The following is a 19,689-nucleotide window of genomic DNA, read 5'->3' as shown; positions in this document are numbered from 1 at the left end:
CTCTCTCTCTCTCTCTCTCTCTCTCTCTCTCTCTCTCTCTCTCTTCTCCCCCATGTATTTCTCTCTGTCTTTCTCTGTCTCTCTCTTTCTCTCTGTCTTTCTCTTTCTGTCTCTGTATCTCTGTCTGTCTCTCTGTCTTTCTTTCTCTGTCTCTGTCTCTGTCTCTTTCTCTCTGTCTCTCTCCTTTTCTCTGTCATTTTCTCTCTCTATCTTCCATCTCTCTGTGTCTCCCTCCTTCCCCATATCTGTCTGCCTTTCTGTCTCTCTTTCCCTCCGTCCTTCCCCTAATCTCTGTCTGTCTCTGTCTCTTTCTCTCTGTCGTTTTCTCTCTCTCTTCCATCTCTCTCTGTCTCCCTCCTTCCCTATATCTGTCTATCTTTCTGTCTGTCTTTCCCTCCTTCTCCTTATCTCTGTCTGTCTCTGTCTCTCTCCTCCCCTCCCCTTCCCCCACTCAAAGCCATTACATTCTGTGCTAGTAACAACTCTAGGACAGAAGGGCAAGAGTTAGGCAAACAGGGTTAAGTGACTTGCCCAGGATCTCACAGCTAGTAAGTGTCTGAGGCCAGATTTGAAGCCAGGTACTCCTGACTCCAGGCTTGGCTACCTGGTCTCAATGTACAAATGAGGAGACCAAAGCTTGGCAAGGATAAGTAACCTACCAAACATCGGACAGGTAACAAGTGTCAGAGCTCGTCTCTGAACCCTGCCTCTGCACACAGAATCTGTGCTCTCTTTCCACGTCCCCAGACCCCAAATCCAGTGCTTTCCCACCATATCAAGCTTCCTTGCCAGTCCGGCTTTGCTTGTCGCTCTGACTGGGAAGCACCCATGGACCTGCCGATGCATTTAGGGAGGCGGAATCTTTTAATGGAAGGAAAATTGAATGTACATTCTGTTTGTAGTTCTTTCTTTTTTAAAGATGGGAGAGGTAGAAGACTGAAAAAAAAGTGGCCTCTGGCTGTCACAGAGGTTCTAACTGAAGGAGAAGATGAATGAAAATCATTTTGACCCTAGTAGAACAGGAAAGGGAGGGAAGAAATTGAAAAGCTCTTTGAATTCGTGATTAAACCCCAGGTCCCTGGAGCGTTGACAGAGCAAACAGACTTTCAGTGGACTGAGGAATGAGTCCAACGTTTTTCCTTGCAGGCGAGGAAGTGGAAAGAGCCAGGCAGGTGGTTTAATCTCTGGTAGCTTTGTGGATCTGGACTAACCCTCCCCTCGATGGCTCCAAGAAGGGAGCAGAGCCACATAACAAAGCGTCCCCTCAGTTAGGTGAAGGGCACGATGAAGGGAGGGTTGTGCAACCCCTTCCCCTTTGATTTATACTGTCTGGGTTTATTAGGGGAGGCACGTTCCTGTCTATGGTTTGGGACCTTTCAGGGGAGAAGGCTTTGACTTACAGTCTGGTCTGGTGCGAGGCTAGAAGGGACCTTAGCTTCAGGGCTGGAAGGGACCGGAGGGACTCTTAAACTTTCTTGTGTCTTTGGCAGTCTGGCAAAGTTGATGGACCCCTTCCCAGAACAATATTTGTAAATGCATAAAATAAAATACAAAGGAAACCAATTATTTGAAACACAGTTATCACAATATATTTTCCAAAAAACTTCATGAATCCCAAGTTGAGACCCTGATTCCTGCCTAGATTTCACAGATGAGGAAATTGAGGCTCACAGAGTGAAGGGACTTGCCCAAGATCTCTCTGATGGGAAGTAGGATCTGAATTCAGGTTCTCCGACTCCTAAGTGTTTCTTCTACCGTGTCTGGTGAGAGGAGTGGTTCCACTGAGTATATCACTTTAGTTGGGGGAGAGCACCCCTCTCATTTATTTTCTATCTGGATGCTGACTATAGCATCACCTTTGCAGCCTGGTTCTATTGTCTCCATTTAGTTCTGCACTATGGGTTTCTTCTAGGTTTCTGGCTAGTGCTGGTTACGGCTTTTCTTTTCTTTCTTTCTTTTTTTTTTTTAAACTCTTTAACTTCTGTGTATTGGCTCCTAGGCGGAAGAGTGGTAAGGGTGGGCAATGGGGGTCAAGTGACTTGCCCAGGGTCACACAGCTGAGAAGTGTCTGAGGTCAGATTTGAACCTAGGACCTTCCGTCTCTAGGCCCGACTCTCACTCCACTGAGCCACCCAGCTGCCCCGGTTATGGCTTTTCTTGAGGGATTTAAGGCACTTTACTGACCCCTCACTGAAATCTAGAGGGTAACTTTAGGAGATGGAGCATCCTAGTGCTGTGTTGACGATATGTGGGTGGATGCAGAAGAAGGATCCAGAGAGCTAGGAAAGAGAGGCTGGCACCAGAGCCCTGGCAAATGTCTGGGGTGATACGGTCAGTCATGAGCACAGTAATGAGATAGCAAAGCCCTGGGGCTGCTGCTTTGGATTCCTGGATTTCTCAAGGGCCTCTGGGCAAATCTAAAGAGAAACGTGATGAAGGAAGAGATGGGCTGCACACTGTCAGATGAAAGTGAATAGATCAAAAAAGCCAGGCTGGTTTTTAAGCAGTTAAGTGGTACAATGGACCTGGAATCAGGAAGACCCAAGTTCACATCTAACTGCAGATACTTACTAGCTATCTGAGCCTGGGCAAGTCACTTAACTGATGTCTGCCTCAGTTTCCTCATCTGTAAAATGGGGATAATAACGCCTACCTAATTCCCAGCATTGTTATGAGGATGAGATGGCACAATATTTGTAAAGTGGCTATAAATGCTAGCTATTATTATTGTTATAATTAGAAATAGACAGATAATTTAAAAATAGAAAATAAACATTCACACAGACACTCACACACACATACATCACTCCTTACCTTCTGTCTTAGGACCAATAAATACCATATATTGGCTCCAAGGCAGAAGAGTGGTAAGGGCTAGGCAATGGGGGGTTAAGTGACTTGCCCAGGATCACATAACAAGAAAGTGTCTAAGGTCAGAACTAAACCTAGGACCTCCTGTCTCTAGGCCTGGCTCTCTATCCACTGAGCCACTTAGCTGCCCCAAGACACATTTTTATATGTATACAGGCTAAGTAATTAGTACTTATGTGGAGATTTCAACAGTAGGAGATTGCTCCCTTACTTCTGCTCTGCTTCTAAGAGAGGGAAAAAAGTGGATTCTGAATTCCCAGAAAGCAATTTTAATCCTAATTTTTGTCAGGTGAACCCTCAAAATTGTCCCAGAATCACTGGAAAGGCTTTTTTTCTGACTCTGCCCATGCTTTGGGGGGGCGTTTGAATTGGGAGATCTGGCTTCTAGCCCTAGCTCTGTCTCTCACTAACTGCATGACTGATGAAGTCATTGATCCTCTCTCTATTTCTTCTCCTCTGTAAAGTGAGAGGATTGAATTAGGTGACCTCCAAGGTTCTATCTAGTTTTAAAATATTGGGATTATATATTCAGTTGTGGATTGATTAGGCCCAGCTCCCTCCTCATAGTACTGCTGCCTTTTAAAAAATCATTATCAGCACAATGTGCTATTAATTCTGATAGAATGGCTCTAATCTGAAACTTAAATCCCTCTCTGTCTTTCTTCTCTTCTCTCCATCTCGTTCCTTCTCTCTCTCTCTCTCTTTCTCTCTCTCTCTCTCTCTCTCTCNAGGGCCTCTGGGCAAATCTAAAGAGAAACGTGATGAAGGAAGAGATGGGCTGCACACTGTCAGATGAAAGTGAATAGATCAAAAAAGCCAGGCTGGTTTTTAAGCAGTTAAGTGGTACAATGGACCTGGAATCAGGAAGACCCAAGTTCACATCTAACTGCAGATACTTACTAGCTATCTGAGCCTGGGCAAGTCACTTAACTGATGTCTGCCTCAGTTTCCTCATCTGTAAAATGGGGATAATAACGCCTACCTAATTCCCAGCATTGTTATGAGGATGAGATGGCACAATATTTGTAAAGTGGCTATAAATGCTAGCTATTATTATTGTTATAATTAGAAATAGACAGATAATTTAAAAATAGAAAATAAACATTCACACAGACACTCACACACACATACATCACTCCTTACCTTCTGTCTTAGGACCAATAAATACCATATATTGGCTCCAAGGCAGAAGAGTGGTAAGGGCTAGGCAATGGGGGGTTAAGTGACTTGCCCAGGGTCACATAACAAGAAAGTGTCTAAGGTCAGAACTGAACCTAGGACCTCCTGTCTCTAGGCCTGGCTCTCTATCCACTGAGCCACTTAGCTGCCCCAAGACACATTTTTATATGTATACAGGCTAAGTAATTAGTACTTATGTGGAGATTTCAACAGTAGGAGATTGCTCCCTTACTTCTGCTCTGCTTCTAAGAGAGGGAAAAAAGTGGATTCTGAATTCCCAGAAAGCAATTTTAATCCTAATTTTTGTCAGGTGAACCCTCAAAATTGTCCCAGAATCACTGGAAAGGCTTTTTTTCTGACTCTGCCCATGCTTTGGGGGGGCGTTTGAATTGGGAGATCTGGCTTCTAGCCCTAGCTCTGTCTCTCACTAACTGCATGACTGATGAAGTCATTGATCCTCTCTCTATTTCTTCTCCTCTGTAAAGTGAGAGGATTGAATTAGGTGACCTCCAAGGTTCTATCTAGTTTTAAAATATTGGGATTATATATTCAGTTGTGGATTGATTAGGCCCAGCTCCCTCCTCATAGTACTGCTACCTTTTAAAAAATCATTATCAGCACAATGTGCTATTAATTCTGATAGAATGGCTCTAATCTGAAACTTAAATCCCTCTCTGTCTTTCTTCTCTTCTCTCCATCTCGTTCCTTCTCTCTCTCTCTCTCTTTCTCTCTCTCTCTCTCTCTCTCTCTCTCTCTCATCTCTTCCCCTTCTTTTGTTCTCTCTCCCCTTCTCTTTTCCTCCCTCTCTCTCCACATATTTATATGTGTATATGTAGGTATATTGACAGATACATGCTTATGTACATAGAGTATACACATATATGCATCTGTGAGTACATTCTTACATTTCTGTGGATAGCTCTATCTTGTATATACTTAGCTATTTGCATGCTATCCCCCCTTAGACTGTGAGCCCCTTGAGGCCTGGGATGGTGGTTTCCCATGTCTTGGGGTCCCCAGCACCTAGCCCAGGGTCTTCCACACTTAATAAATTGTTCGTTGTCTGGCTGAGGCTCCTTTCAAAATGGGCCCAATGTTAGAGTAACCCATCCACCTTTTCCAATGGTACGTTGATGCAGGTGGCCCGCTTCTTAAAGGCTTCTCTATGTCAGTGCTTCTTCCAGAAGGCGGGCACACACTCATTCACTAATCATCGCTTAAACAGTGGGCGTCCTGCCAGTAGCTGGGGATACGAAAACTAAAATGAAAGCACTCCTTCCTTCAAAGAGCTCCCATTTGGGGGGATGGGGGAAGAGTGGGTAACCGCATGGATACAGAGAAGTAAATACAAAGTCATTGGGATGGGAAAGATTATTAGTCACTGAGGGGACCAGATGAGTCTCCTAGAGGAAAAGCAGTACTTCAGCTGAAGGAAACTAGATGCTAAAATGCGTGATGAGACCCAGAAGGTTTCTGGGGAAGGTTCCAGACCTAACGAGGAAGCAGCTAGAAATAGCCATGGCCAAACTTGGACTCACGGACCCTTGTTAAGATCACAGTGGCTCAATGGGAAGATGCCTGGGCTTGAAGTCCGGAAGATGGGAGTGTGAATCCTGCTTCTGATTTTCTGGCTGTATGACCTGAAGCATCCTTCTCTGAATGACTCATTATCTGTGAAATAAGGATGCCACCTGCCCACCCCAAATAGATCCTCAGTTTCCATTTTGCACACTAAGCACTGTAGATGTCATGCACATCGTTATAGAGGAAAATGGTAGATTTGGTTCCATGATGTAATGTAAACAGAAACGAGTCCGGCATGTATGTGTGTTTATGTGTGTATGCTTACATGTGTGCAGGTATATATACATAGATATGAGAGGGAAGATTGTGTTACTATGGTTCTATTGTTCATCTTCAAGTGTTTGTAGAAGAAGCTAGCCATGATATAGTTTGGAGTGAAGTGGACAGAACAATGAGATTTTTAAAAAGAGTAGATAGCATTTATAGGGCACATTTTATCCATAAAACAACCCTGGGTGGTAGGTGCTATTTTTATGCCCTTATTATGCCCTCAGGGGGAAACCAAGGCAAACAGTGCTTATTTAACTTTCCCAGGAACACCCAGTTGGTATATCTGAGTTAGGATTTGAACTCAGGCTCTCCTGAGTCCTTTTCCACTACCCTATTCTCTGTGCCACATAGCTGCCTCTCAGGTGGTTTTGGTATCATTTGGACAGTCTCTCTATTTTTGTCTTAACAAGGGAACATTCCTGTATCCACTGAAGACAGCAAAAGAGCAAATTAGGTTACCTTGTGCCAGGATGGATCTCGGTGACTTAGGAGAAATAGGAAAAGTAGATTGTGTAGCAAGGGAGATTGGACAGTCTCATTCTTTGAAGATTTTAAAGGAAAAGATGGCATTCAAAGGCATTTTGCATTCAAAGGCATTTTATCTGAGGGCATTCAGAGCAATGGGTTAGAAGCCAAAATCCCTTCCTCCCCTAAGATTCTACAGTAAAAAAAGATTTGGTGAATAACCACATATTTAGACATTGGTGTTGAGTCAGATACCCAACCTGTACCTTTTACAGAAGCCATGTAAGAGGAAGGGTGTGGAAGGAAGGAAGGGAGAAAGAGGAAGGGAACACTTTGCCCAACCCCAGTGTATCAGTGTACACTCTGAGTGGTGCCATCATCTCTTAGGGAGACGTGCGTGTGGGTGAATCATCTCATGATGGGGCTGGCTATGAAGAGGGAAAACTGTCAATTCATGAATGTTCAGGAACCCGCAGGGGAGGAGAGGGCAAAAGTACACCTCTGTGGGCGGGAAACGAAAAACTGTTCATCTCTTGGCAAACCTCAGTAATTCATTCCCAACTGGAGGAATTTCCAGGAGATGGAAATTTGCAATAAGCTTGATTTTTATCATGGCTGTAATGACACCCCACTGACGATTTCCAAGGGAGTAACTACCTGGGAATGGGAACTAAACAACTGGATTTATGGAGACACAAAAATGTTGGACCAGCCTTATAAGTAAGAACAAATATCTTTGCAATCCCAGAAATGATGACTATTCAAGGGGAAAGGACCCCGGAGATCATCTTGCCCTACCCTTTCTTTTTACATGTGATTGGAAAGTGAGGTCAAGAGGGAAGTGACTCAGTGGAGGTCACTGGGCTAGCTAAAGACCAGGAGAATCACGTAGATATCCCAATCACCAAGTCTGGTCCTTTTCTGATGATTTCTGTTATCGAAATTGCCTATTCTAGTTTTTGTGTAACTGAAAGTATTTTTTAGATGATCTTATAATCCATTCATGGTCATGGAGACAGGAAGGTTGCCAGCAAGAGTTGGAAAGAAGGACTGTCCTTTAGGAGCTACCTTGATCCCCCCGGGCAGATCGAGGAACAATGGGAGAAGTTGGAGAAAAGCAGATTTAGACTAACATTAGGAAGCACTTCCTTATGATCAGGGCTAGGCCCAAGTGGGCTACTTCAGGTGGTTAGTGGGCTTCTCTATAAGAGAGAGAGGAGGAGGTTGGACAAGCATTTGTCAGAGATTCCCGTTCAGTTATAGTGGAATAGATGGTCTCTGAGTTGTGTTTGGATTCTATTTTTGTGATTCTGTCTCTTTGAGTTAGATCTTAATCCATTGTTTTGCTTGTTAATGAAGATGTTATTGTTGTTAAGTCATTTTTAAGTTGTGTCCTGACTCTTCATGACCTCATTTGGAGTTTTCTTGGCAAAGATTCTGGAGTCGCTTGCCATTGCCTTCTCCAGCTCATTTTACTGATGAGGAAACTGAGGCAAACAGGGTTAAGTGACTTGCCCAGGGTCACACAGATACTAAGTGTGTGAGGTCAGATTTGAAACCAGAACCTCCTGACTCGAGGTCAGGCACTGTATCTACTCTGCTACCTAGCTATCCCATACCTATCTTATTCAGGAGAAGAAGGGATCTGTCTCCTAGGTGGTGGAATCCCACTGCCTCCCAACAGAAATCTTCAGTCCTGAAGAAGAATGATAAAAGTGTGGGTGGGAAGCCAGTTCTTTGTAAAGAAGCACTTTATTGTGCCCTCAGTACAATAACAGCCTGTTCCCAGAGTGGATTTTTTTGTTTGGAGGGATGAAGGAGCGATTATCCATCCGGCTGTACTGACAGCAGGAATGGAAAGAAAGGGGGGAGAGAGGAGGGAGGACCCAGACTTTGGAGCACATTGTAGCACTGGAGTAGGGAGCAGGCTCTGGAAAAAATAACTTTAAATTGATATTTTGAGAAATCCCTTGAGGCCAGCTTAATTTCACACATTAACTTCTTAGATTTATAGATTTCCCGTTGCCTTCAAAGCCCCGTGTGAAGCAAGCCTTCCAGACAAAACGTTCTCTCGCTATGTTGATTATAAGAAGCAAAATCAAATTGGCAATTAGGGATGCTAAAAGCTGCCAAACCAAGAGAGAGGCAAGCCCAAGTAGTAAATATATATGAGACCAGGAAAGCCTACTAGGATCAGTGTAGGACAGGCAGGCTGCGTAAACAACTGCTGGAACTTGCAAAGGTCGATGCATTGACTCTTAATTGTCCCTTTTCTCTGGGCAAATCACTTCCTCTCTCTGCCTCAATTTCTTCCCCTGTAAAAAAATATTGTGTGTGCCTACCTCCCTGAGTTTATGTAGAGATCACACGAGGCAATATTTGTAAGGTTCTTAGTACAGTGCCTGGCACATAGTAGGTGCCATTTAAATGCTTATTGACTGACGGTCTGGACAAAGAATTTCTATTTTGAGAGCAGCCATCAGTTACATAAGCAAACTGTTGGGTTGAGAATGGAATTGTCAAGACAGGATTATGTGTATCAATGGTTTTCAGACCCTTTCTGTTCATGGCACAGGGTTATTCCTTGCCAGAGGAATGGGGCACACCAAGGGAGTATTGGGATACTCTCCCATGTGATCATTAGTTACTAGATAAAGTATACCAGGATACAAATAGCCTCTGAAAACTACCAGTTGCCACATACACCTGGTTCAAACTTTTGGATTACATTCATCATTCAAACTAGTCATCCACCACAGCTGGCAACTATTAGGCTTCCAACCCAGATCTCCCCACTCCAATGTTCTTTCCTTGAACCATAATCTCTTTTGCTTGGTGGTAATTTGTGCTTTATGATGGGTAGACAAGCTGAGACTGAGACTGTGTGTTTATTGTCAATTAGAAATGTAGAAATACTCACTCAAAGTATATTTTCCAGTGAGTTTCCTGATAAATGAAACTTCACCTCATGGATGTTTATGTTAGACACTCTATCAAACTCATGCCATAAACTATGAAGTCTTATAAAGTGAGGAGAAAGAGGGATCTTGGGCAAAAGAGCCTGTGATCACTACCAATTTTGTAACCCTGACCTTATTTAGTTTTTAATTTTCTCTTAGATGAATTATGGTATTCCTAGACAGTTTTGTCTAATTTTTAGAATGCAGTCCATTTTCTTAAGTCTCTTGGATGCTAATGGTTTGAGAAAAGAGGTAGGATGATCACTTGGTAGGAGAACAACATGACCGTATACTCAACCGTGACATCCAAATGACTCCTATCAGTAAAAAATTCTTTTTAGTGGGGGCATTGAGATTGAATATCCCACTTTATTCTTGAAGCTCTTGATTTAACCCTTTGTAATAGAACAATTTGGAGGTCAGATTCTCCGTTCAGTCTATTCTGATGCTTGGTTTTCATGTTCCAGAGATGGAAAAATGCCTTCCACTGATGACTAGATTCAAATGGAAGGAGTATATTATTGACTGTGCTTACCAAATCATGGTTTTCAGGGTTCATTCCCCTTCCATGGATCATATACAAAGAATTTTGTTGACATTCAGATTATCATTTTTCTTAAAAAAATTTTTTTTAAACCTTAACTTTAAAAAAATGTAAGCCCTTCCCTTCTGTCTTAAAAGGTAGTATTCTTCCCATTTAATCAGTGAGGATACTGAGGTTTTGAGAAGTCAAGTTACAGAATGTTATGCCTGGAGAGGACCAATTTCCTTCAAATCTCAGTTTTTATGAGTGATGAAACTGAGCCCTCAAGAAAGGGACAGTGTGGTATAGTGGGAAAAGCACTGGGTTGAGTCATTCAAGTTATGGCTCTGTCACTTTGTCTACCTCTATGACCTTGGGCAAACCACTTCCTATCTCACAGCCTCAGTTTCTTCATTTGTAAAAGGAAAGGGGTCAGCTCAGTTCATAATTTATGATTTTAAGAAAGGTCTCTTGTCTAAGGACACACAACTTATAAATTCTGAGACTAGGATTTGAACTGAAATCTTCTAGTCCCCAGTCCAAGGCTCTCTCTATTATCCAGAGTCACCCAGTAGCAATGCTATTAATAGAGCCCATGTTTCTTGATGTGTATTATTATCCAAGGTATGTTCCATTCCACTATGCTGCTGCTGCTGAAATGCCCAATACAGAAGTAGTGTCCTTGCAACAGTCACTGAGTTAACAAGGATGCATTGGGCTCCCACTAAGAGCAGATTCTTTCAAGTGTCCTTGATATTTGAACTTGAAATGCTGGGTTTACCATTTTTTTGAGAAATCCCTGAAATAATCCTATGTGTTATTCTAGACTTCGAGTATCTGCAGGACAGCAGTACATGCTGGAGCCATCAAAGATGAAACTGGAGGTTATGTGGATGTGATGCCCGTAGATAAGAAGAAGATTTATGTTGGTTCGCTCAGGAATGGGATTCAGTCTGAAAGGTAGGACATGAGCATTCTTGGTTCTCTTGGAACCCTAGTGGGGCGCCATCTTTTTTGAACCAGCATGGGAGTGGGACCTGGGTCTAAGACACTGAACAGACTTTTAGTCTGTCCTTGTCCTCTGTTTCATATTGGGTCAGATGCTTGCCTAAACCAAGACCTATTCCTGGACTCTCTCTGTTCCCACAAAGTATTTCATGCCATCAATGGTTGAATCTTTACTTGAAGCCCTCCTTGAAGTAGGTTAAAACAAACTAGGTGCTGTTGACCTATTTCTTTTAGGTTCATCTCTGTGTTTTTAAACTGTATTTTTTTTTGGAAATGAGCCCAGGATTTAGACCTGGTGGGAAGGTTCGAGGTCATCTAGTCGTTTTTCAGACGAGGAGGACACAGAGACCCACAGAAGTCAAATGACTTCACCAAGGTCCCATAGGTAGTAAGTAGCAGAGCTGAGACAGCAAGAAAGAATCCTGACTCTCATTGCTATTGTTTGAATTCCCAGCATTGGACTAGATAGTAATGAGTTTTTACTATCACTTGCTCCTTTGCTGCATGGTGTAGGAGAAAGAAGAATGGCCAGAGAATCATATATTTGGGTTTGAGTACCAAGTCTTTCTCTTATTCTGCTCAGTTTGGGGAAGTTGGTGGCATATGGATAGAGCACTGCTCCTGGAATCAGAAAATGCTGAGTTCAAATCCAGACTTAAGACACTTTTTTTTTCAACCCTTAACTTCTGTGTATTGGCTCATAGGTAGAAGAGTGGTAAGGGTGGGCAATGGGGGTCAAGTGGCTTGCCCAGGGTCACACAGCTGAGAAGTGTCTGAGGCTGGCTTTGAACCTAGGACTTCCTATCTCTAGGCCTGGCTCTCAATCCACTGAGCTACCCAGCTGCCCCCCTTTAAGACACTTCTTAGCTATGTGGAACCTCTGTTTAGTCTCAGTTTCTCCATCTGTAAAATGGGTATAATAGCACCCACCTCTCAGGGTTATTGCCTGGCATATAGTAGGTCTTATATCAATGTTCATTACTCCTCCTCCTCCTCCTCCTCCTCCTCCTTATCCTCTTCCTCCTCCTACTCCTGTTTGCTGGTCATGGAAGTAGGATAAATCATTTTGTCTCCCTTAGCCTCAATTTCTTCATCTGTAAACTGGAGGCAACAGTAGTTTGATTTTTTTATATGGTTCCCTACCCACTATGCCATGTAGCTGGTCAAGTACATGTGTCATATAATTGAAGGCTATTATTATTATTATCACTGACTAATGCCTTTTTTTTTTAACATTATAACCTTCATTTGGAAAAGCTTAATGAAGGGAAATTCCATTGACTTAATGGGAGGGAAATGAGGCAGCTGATTAAGTGGAATTTCCTGTCTAGTGGAGAAAGAAATCCCAAGCTACCAATTCTTGGAGAACCTTTTTTTTTTCCCTTTAAGAGAAAACAATGTTTTATAGAGGTTTTGTGGGCTGCTTTGTTCTCTTTGCCTGCCTCAACTTGTGTGAATATTTTGTATGCCATCCAATTGGTTAGAGAACGGTGATTTGTTAGGAGGAGGCTCCTAGTGGAGTACCTTGGGAGGGATTAGGATGTAAGCATCTCCTTTAACCAGCTTGGTGCTAGGAAGCTTTGAGGGAGATGAAAGCATGAGGTTCCCTGGCCTCCACCTTGAAATGGTTACAGCTTCCTGGGGGAAGAGTTATTATTATTATTATCAGGTAGCTTTAAGGTTTAGAAAACACTTTACGTTTATTTTACAAAGCACTTTATGTCGTTTGATCATCAAAAAAGCCCTAGTTGCTATTATCATCCATATTTTACAGGGATGGGTAGGGCCAGGTAGGTAGCCAGGAGATAGAGAACCAGGCAGAGAATCCAGAAGACTCCTCTTCCTGAGTCCAAATTTGGCCTCCGACACTTACTAGCTGTGTGACCCTAGGCAAGTCACTTTACCTTGTTTGCCTCAGTTTCCTCATCTGTAAAAGGAACTGGAGATGGAAATGGCAGATCACTCCAATGTCCTTGCCAAGAGAACCACAAACTCAGCCATGAAGAGTCAGACACGACTGAACAACAATTTTACAGATAAAGAAATCAAGATTGAAAGTGGTCAAGACTTGTCCAGGATCACCCAGTTAGGAAATCTCTGAGTCTGGATGGGAATGCTAGTCTTGCTGACTCCAAGCCACCTAGCTAAATGGACCCCTTGTTGGGAGGCCATGAAGCAGAGTCACACAGGACATGAGAAAGGAGGATAGGCTGTGATTGTTGGAAGGAATTCTGTACTGATAAGATTGTAGGTTCTTTTGAGTCCCCAGGTGGTTTTGCTTCCCTCCATTGGGTCTTAGATGTGGCAAGATATCTCTCCTCCATTAAACTATATTCCTTCAATGTTAGCACAAGTGGCATTACAGAAAAGGCATTGGACTTGGATTTGGAGGACCACCTCCAATTTGGAGGATTCTGTTAGTCTACCAGTCCTGCCACCTGGTAACTGTCTGACTTTGAGCAAGAAATGTCATTCTCTCTCTGTCTCTCTCTCCTCTGTCTCTCTCTGTCTGTCTCTTTCTCTGTCTCTCTCTCTGTCTCTCTCTGTCTCTGTCTCTCTGTGTCTCTCTTTCCCTCTCTCCCTCCTTCTTTATCTGTCTCTCTCTCTCTTCCTTCCCACTCCTATTTCTCTTGGCTATAGCTTCCTCTTTTGCTGAATGGTGAGAATATTACTCAGCTAATTCTCAGGGGTGTTGTGAGAAAAACCCTTGGTGCAATACAGTGTGTTATAATTTTCCTAAAGCTCAACAATTCCATCAAGTTGCCAAGGAAAATGATTCCCTTCACCCTGGTGGGTGCCCTTTACGCATTATCCCTCCAATTTCTGCTGCTCATAGTAACAGAACATAGAGGAAAGAACATTGTATTGGTTCTAATCTCTTGTAGGCCATAGGATAACTGTGGGGCCTTGGATAAATCATTTGACCTTTCCAGTCCTCAGTTAGCCTGTCTGTAAAATGAATAGGTTGAACTAGATGATGAGAAAATCTCATCTTGGATTCATCCCTGATTCTCTGAGCCCAAATCCAGTGCAAAAAATATTCTTCTTGCCTCCTTTGGAGTTTCGATAGTCCCTCATGTTTGGGCACTCGGTTTGTTTTAAATGCTAGTCAACATTTGCAAGAAATTGTTTCTTGAAAAATGGTTTCTAAAATGAAGTTGCTTTGATAAAAGGGCCAAAGTTAGGACTATTAGCTGAAATGTCTTTTTTTTTAAGATTCCCTAAGTTAAAAAGTACAATTTTATTTTTACTTGGGTCTTATGGGGGGAGTATGTGTCCACATCGGCAGCAGAATAACTGTTTTTCAAGATGGGTCCCTGCCCTTGGGCCACTATTCCCACAATATGAGAATTAGCTTTGAAGATATTTCTCAGCCAGAACAATTGGATTTAGGGGAAGTCCGTTCTGAAAAAGAAAGAGAAAGAGAAAGAGAAAGAGGAAGAAAGAGAAAGAAAAAAAGTTAATCCCAACATTTTTCCATTGACTTCTCTCCTGAAGTTGTGTGAAATGCTTTTTCTTTTGTCATGATCCCTCTTCTAGTGGATCAAACTGGCCATTCTACACCCTAGCCGCCCCCCCCAACAATCCATTCACTGAACTCTGTATCCAGATGATTCGACTAACATTGTACTAGAATCATAGATAGGATCAAAGACATTCTTAAGAAGTTGAAAGGAATCTTGAGAACTCAGAGATAACAACTTTTTGTGTGTTTCGGACTTATTTGGTGGCAGTCTGGGGGCCTGCAGGCCTCTTCTCAGAATCATATTTTAAATGCATACAATAAAATACAGAAGATTATAAAAGAAACTGATTGTATGGAAATACAGTTATGATAATATTCTTTTAAAAGTTCACTTCCCAAGCTAAGAATAAGTGATCTATTAAACTCCTTTATTTTCAACATTGCTGCCCTCCCAACAACTTCTCCCATTCCCATTCCATTTTTTAGAAGGATAAATTGAGTCCTAAAGAGATGCTAACTCCCCTCTGGTCATCTCTGCTTGGATATTCCATGGGCAACACAACTTGACCAAAACACAATTATTATCTCTTCCCCCCATCCCCACAACCCATCATCTTCCAAGCTTCCTCCTTTCTGTTGAGGGAGTGGAGCCCCCATTTTTCCAGTCCCATATTTCAAATTTCATCTTTCTCTTTTCTTTCCTCCTCACTTCTGGCATACAATTAATTGTCAATTATGTGAATTCCACCCACACAACATTTCTCCCACCCACCCTTCCCCTTCTCTCCACTCATTTAGCTACCACCCTAGTTCAAGCCCTCATCTTTTGCCTCAGACTCCTCCTTATTCTCCTTGTCTCCAATCCCTCCCCCTTTTCAATATATCCTCTTTAGAACTGCCAAAACAATCTTTCTAAGGTATAGCTTTGACTGTGTCACATCCTTACTGCTTAATACTTGGGTGACCATCATGATTCTGTTCCTTGGTTTCTTTATCCTCTGCACCAGAAGATCTTTGAGGTCTTTTTTGGCTCTAAATCTTTGTAATTATCTTTTTTCTTGAAACTTTTACCTTCCACTTTAGAGTCAATTTTAAGTATTGGTTCCAAGGGAGAAGAATAGTAAGAGTTAGATAACTGAGATTAAGTGACTTGTGCAGGATTCCATAGTTAGAAAGTGTCTGAGGTCAAATTTGAACCCAAGACCTCCTTTCTCCGGACCTGGCACTGAGCCACTGAGCCATCGAGCTGCCCCTTGTAATTATCATATTTTCAGTGGCTCCCTTTTGCCTTTCAGATAAACCACCAACTCTCCAGCCTGGCATTTAAAGACCTCTACAATCTAGTCTTAGCTTGCCTTTGCAGCTTTCTTTCATATTACCTTCCCATGCATTCTGCAGTTCAACCAAACTGGCTGCCATCTTTGAACACAGGCTTTCCCTCATGTCTAGAATGAATGAACTTGCTTCTTAGAATTCCTTATCTTCCTTCAAGGCTCAGTTCTACCTCCCCTGAGAAATCTTTTCCTTAAAAAACTCTTTTCCAGTATCTACATCTCAGATGCTACCTCCCCTGAGAAATATTTTCCTTAAAAAAACCAAAAAACAACCCAACTATTCCTGCCCTCCCTCCCCAATTACATGTGGGATGAAGTTATGGTCAAGTTACCAATGTGAGTTAGTGAAGGGAGCCCTCATACCCAGAATTCCCTATGCCAAATGAAATCACAAGACTGTACCATCCCTTCTCTCCACTCCCCCCAAAACCCCAAACCACATGTAAAAAAATTTCTAACATTCATTTTAAAATTTTGAGCTCCAAATTCTCTCCCTCTCTTCCCTCCCCCTCTCTAAGAAGACAAGCAATTTGATATAGGTTAGACATGTGCAGTCATGCAAAACATATTTCCATATTAGTCATGTTGTGAAAGAAAACACAGACCAACCCCCCCCCCAAAAAATAAAGTTAAAAAACAGTATGTTTCAATCTGCATTTAGACTCCATTGGCTCTTTCCCTGGCGGTGGAGAACATTTTTCATTGAGTCCTTTAGAATTTTCTAAGATTATCACATTGCTGAGAAGAGCTAAGTCACCCCCAGTCAATCATTGAACCCAATATTGCTCATCACTATGCTCAGTGGAGAAACCTTTTCTGATTCCTCTCAATGGTTAGCATTCACTCCTCCTTCAAATATCATTTGAAAGAAATTTCAAGAGGAGAGAGGAGGAAATGAGACAACCTGTTAGTTATTGTCTTGAAGGAAGTCACGAGTTCTAAGAGGTAGAATCGAGAAGGAGGGGGTGTGTTCCAGACACGTGTAAACAGACGGTATCTAGAGATGCAGGAGATATAGCTAGCAGGACATTTCCAGTAGAATGGGGAGTATGGAGTAAAATGAAAAAAAAAATAAGGCTGCAAAGGTAGATGAGAACCAGATTGCAAGACCTTAAATTCCAAGCTGAGAACTTTGTAGTTTATCCTCTGTGAACAGGAAATAGTGAGAACATGGAAGAATTCTGAGTTAGGGATGACACGATCCGATCTGTGTTTTGTGCCCATCTGTTGCCAAATAAGAGAAGATCATGGGGAACCCCAGTGACTTTGGCATTTACAGCGAATCCTTAAAATGTTTTGACATTTGTTCAGTTGGGAATTTCAGGCTCCTCTGGGAGAAGGATGGAGCCTAGAACCCTGGGCATTTCACATCTATTTTTCCTGGAGACTCTGAGGGACTTTCCCCCCACCCTGAAGTTGGGTTCAGGAGGGTAAGAAGGAAGGAGAATGGAGAGTAAGTCAGCAGGGCGGTGAATACCCTTGTTCCAGAGAAGCTTGGAGGGGAGGGGCTGCAGTCCGAATCCCCTCCTTTCCTGGCAGTGGGCAAGCCACAGATTAAGTGTGTATCAGAAAGCTCCGTCTTAGATCTTGGCTTCTCCTTGCGTTTCAATCACACTGTGTACTTCAGTGTGATGTGTTAAAAAGTTCACTTCTAGGGTAGCCAAAAGCACAAAGCTGGCCTCAAGGCTGAGGTGGGGGGAGGAGAAGAGAGATGGAGAAGGAGGAAAAGAAGCTATAAAGACAGGTTTTCTTATTATAGAATATTAATGAGAGGAAAAGTGATTTGTACCATCCATTGTGGGAGTTAGAATTAGAAAGGTCCCTAGACTAGAGGATCTTTTTTTTTTTTTAAACCTTTACCTTCTGTCTTAAAATTAAAATTATGCATCAATTCAAAGGCAGAAGACTGAAGTACTAGACGTTTGGAGTTAAGTGATTTGCCCAGGGTCACACAGCTAGGAAGTGTCTGAATCTAGATTTGAACCCAGAACCTCCCATTTCTAGACCTGTTTCTCTATCTACTGCCCAGTTGTCCCAGAATGTATGTTTTTTCAAAAGTATTTTGATATTTATGTTTCAAGTTTCCTTTGCAATCCTATCGATTATATTTTATGCTACTAAAAATAACAACTTGATTCTGAAAAAGAGGGTCCATAAGTTTTACTAGTCAGCCAAAGGCATTCAGGACACAAGAAATATTTAAAATGCCTGATCTAGACCAACTCTTTCATTTTTATTAATGAGGAAACTGAGTCTGTAGGTTGGGAGATGGCTTAGAGCATAAATAGAATTTATAGCTAGAAGAGACCACAGAGACTACTTGGTTAAACCCTTTCATTTTAGAGGTTTGCAAAATGAAATGTATAGAAATGAAGGGCCCAGTTCAAAGTAATAGAACTCAGATTCAAACTCAGTTACTCTGATTTCCTCTTGTTCCTCGCCAGGTCTTCAAGGAAAGGCTAGATAACAGCTTGTTGGGTTTGTTACACTATTGTTCAGTCATTTTCAGTCATGTCCAACTCTTTGTCAGCCCCTTTGGGGTTTTCTTGGTGAAGACCCTAGAATGATTTGCCATTTCCTTCTCCAGCTCATTTGGCAGATGAGGAAACTGAGGCAAAGAGGGTGAAGTGATTTGGCCAGGGTCATACAACTCATAAGTGTCTCGGGCCAGATTTGAACTCATGAAAGTAGGTCTTCCTGACCCTAAGCCCAGTGCTCTATCCATTGTACCAGCTAGTTGTAAGGGGATTCTTATTCTGATGGTCTCTGAGATTTCTTCCTCCTCTGAGATTCTATGCTCTCGAATACAGGACTTTTCCCAGTTCTGGACTAGAATCCAGATCTTTAGTTTTCTCGACTAAGACTCCCCCATGATTCTGCCACACTGCTTCTGGATCTTCAGAACCCAGTTGAAAATCAATTTCCCTCCCTTTGCTCACCTCCTGCACCAACAGCCCAAAGACCCATCATGAGAGCAGCCCATTCTAGTCTTTGCAAATCTGTTTGTTAGCCGCGCTGCCTGGCACCACCCGATTTGACAGTGACAAGTCCCAGGTTAGGGAAGAAGTTGGCAAAGGCTACACAGCCGGAGGGAGGCAGAATTCGAGGGGGTCACAAGACGTCCAGCCGACTTCTGGCCCCCAAACTTGTTTTCAGCATAGAGTCCTATCAAAGTATGAAGTTAAAAGAAAATAGCTTAATGAGCCTGACCTAGATTCAAACCCTGCAGCCTTCACAAAGCACATTAAGTCTGCCAGCTGCTCCTCCAGGCATGTGCCTCTTTTTCTTTCTTTTTTTTTTTCCCAGCAGCTGCAAACAAAACATCCCACAGAAAAGAGCAGTTGGTAGGACTTCTGTAGTAGAAAGAAAACTCACATTAATGACATGGTTAACCTCTGCAGAAACTCTCAAGCAAATGAACTTGCTAAGGGCTGTGTTTCCTAGAGATTACTATAGCTCCCTTTTTCATGCCATGGTATGGTGATGAAAACACAGGATTTAGAAGTGGGAGATGTGAGTTCAAATCCCAACTTATCAACTTACTACATGTATGGTACTGGGTAAGCCATGCTGCCTCTCTGACTTTCGGCTTGCTCATTGGTAGAAGGAAGAAAGGGGGTAGTTAGGTGGCTCAGTGGATAGAACATTGAGTCTGGAGTCAGGAAGACCCAAGTTAAAATCCAGCTTCAGACATGTGATTGACTCTGGACAAGTTGCTTAACCCTGTTTGCCTCAGTTTCCTCATCTATAAAATGAATTGGAGAAGGAAATAGCAAACTGCTCCAGATCTTTGTCAAGAAAACCCCAAATGAGGTCACGAAGAGCTGGATATGACTGAAATGACTGAGTGACAACAGCAGAAGATAGGAAGGAGGATTAAAAATGAACTTCTAAGATCCCTTCTGACTGAAGAATTTATGCTTCATGTATATATGAAACACATATATAATATATACATATATATAACATTACATATATAATATATACTATACTACATTATAATAAATGACACTATAAAATTATATTATA

General features: G+C 42.3%; 1 protein-coding gene and 1 pseudogene across 1 annotated transcript in view; both read left to right on the top strand.

Annotated features, from left to right (window-relative positions):
• The window catches only part of CRISPLD2 (cysteine rich secretory protein LCCL domain containing 2), a 53,144-nt gene extending 42,328 nt beyond the window's left edge, over positions 1–10,816 (top strand). The window contains exon 13 of the mRNA XM_044659404.1: positions 10,679–10,816. Within this exon, the coding sequence (XP_044515339.1) occupies positions 10,679–10,816 (138 nt within the window). The remainder of the gene's footprint in view (positions 1–10,678) is intronic.
• A 3,304-nt stretch (positions 10,817–14,120) lies between these two features.
• LOC123233251 overlaps positions 14,121–19,689 on the top strand; it is a 25,928-nt pseudogene continuing 20,359 nt past the window's right edge.

The sequence above is a fragment of the Gracilinanus agilis genome, chromosome 2 (genome assembly GCF_016433145.1).
Source record: "Gracilinanus agilis isolate LMUSP501 chromosome 2, AgileGrace, whole genome shotgun sequence".
NCBI classification, from domain to species: Eukaryota; Metazoa; Chordata; class Mammalia; order Didelphimorphia; family Didelphidae; genus Gracilinanus; species Gracilinanus agilis.
The sequence above is the reverse complement of the archived record's forward strand: the minus strand, read 5'-3'. Positions and strand labels throughout refer to the sequence as shown.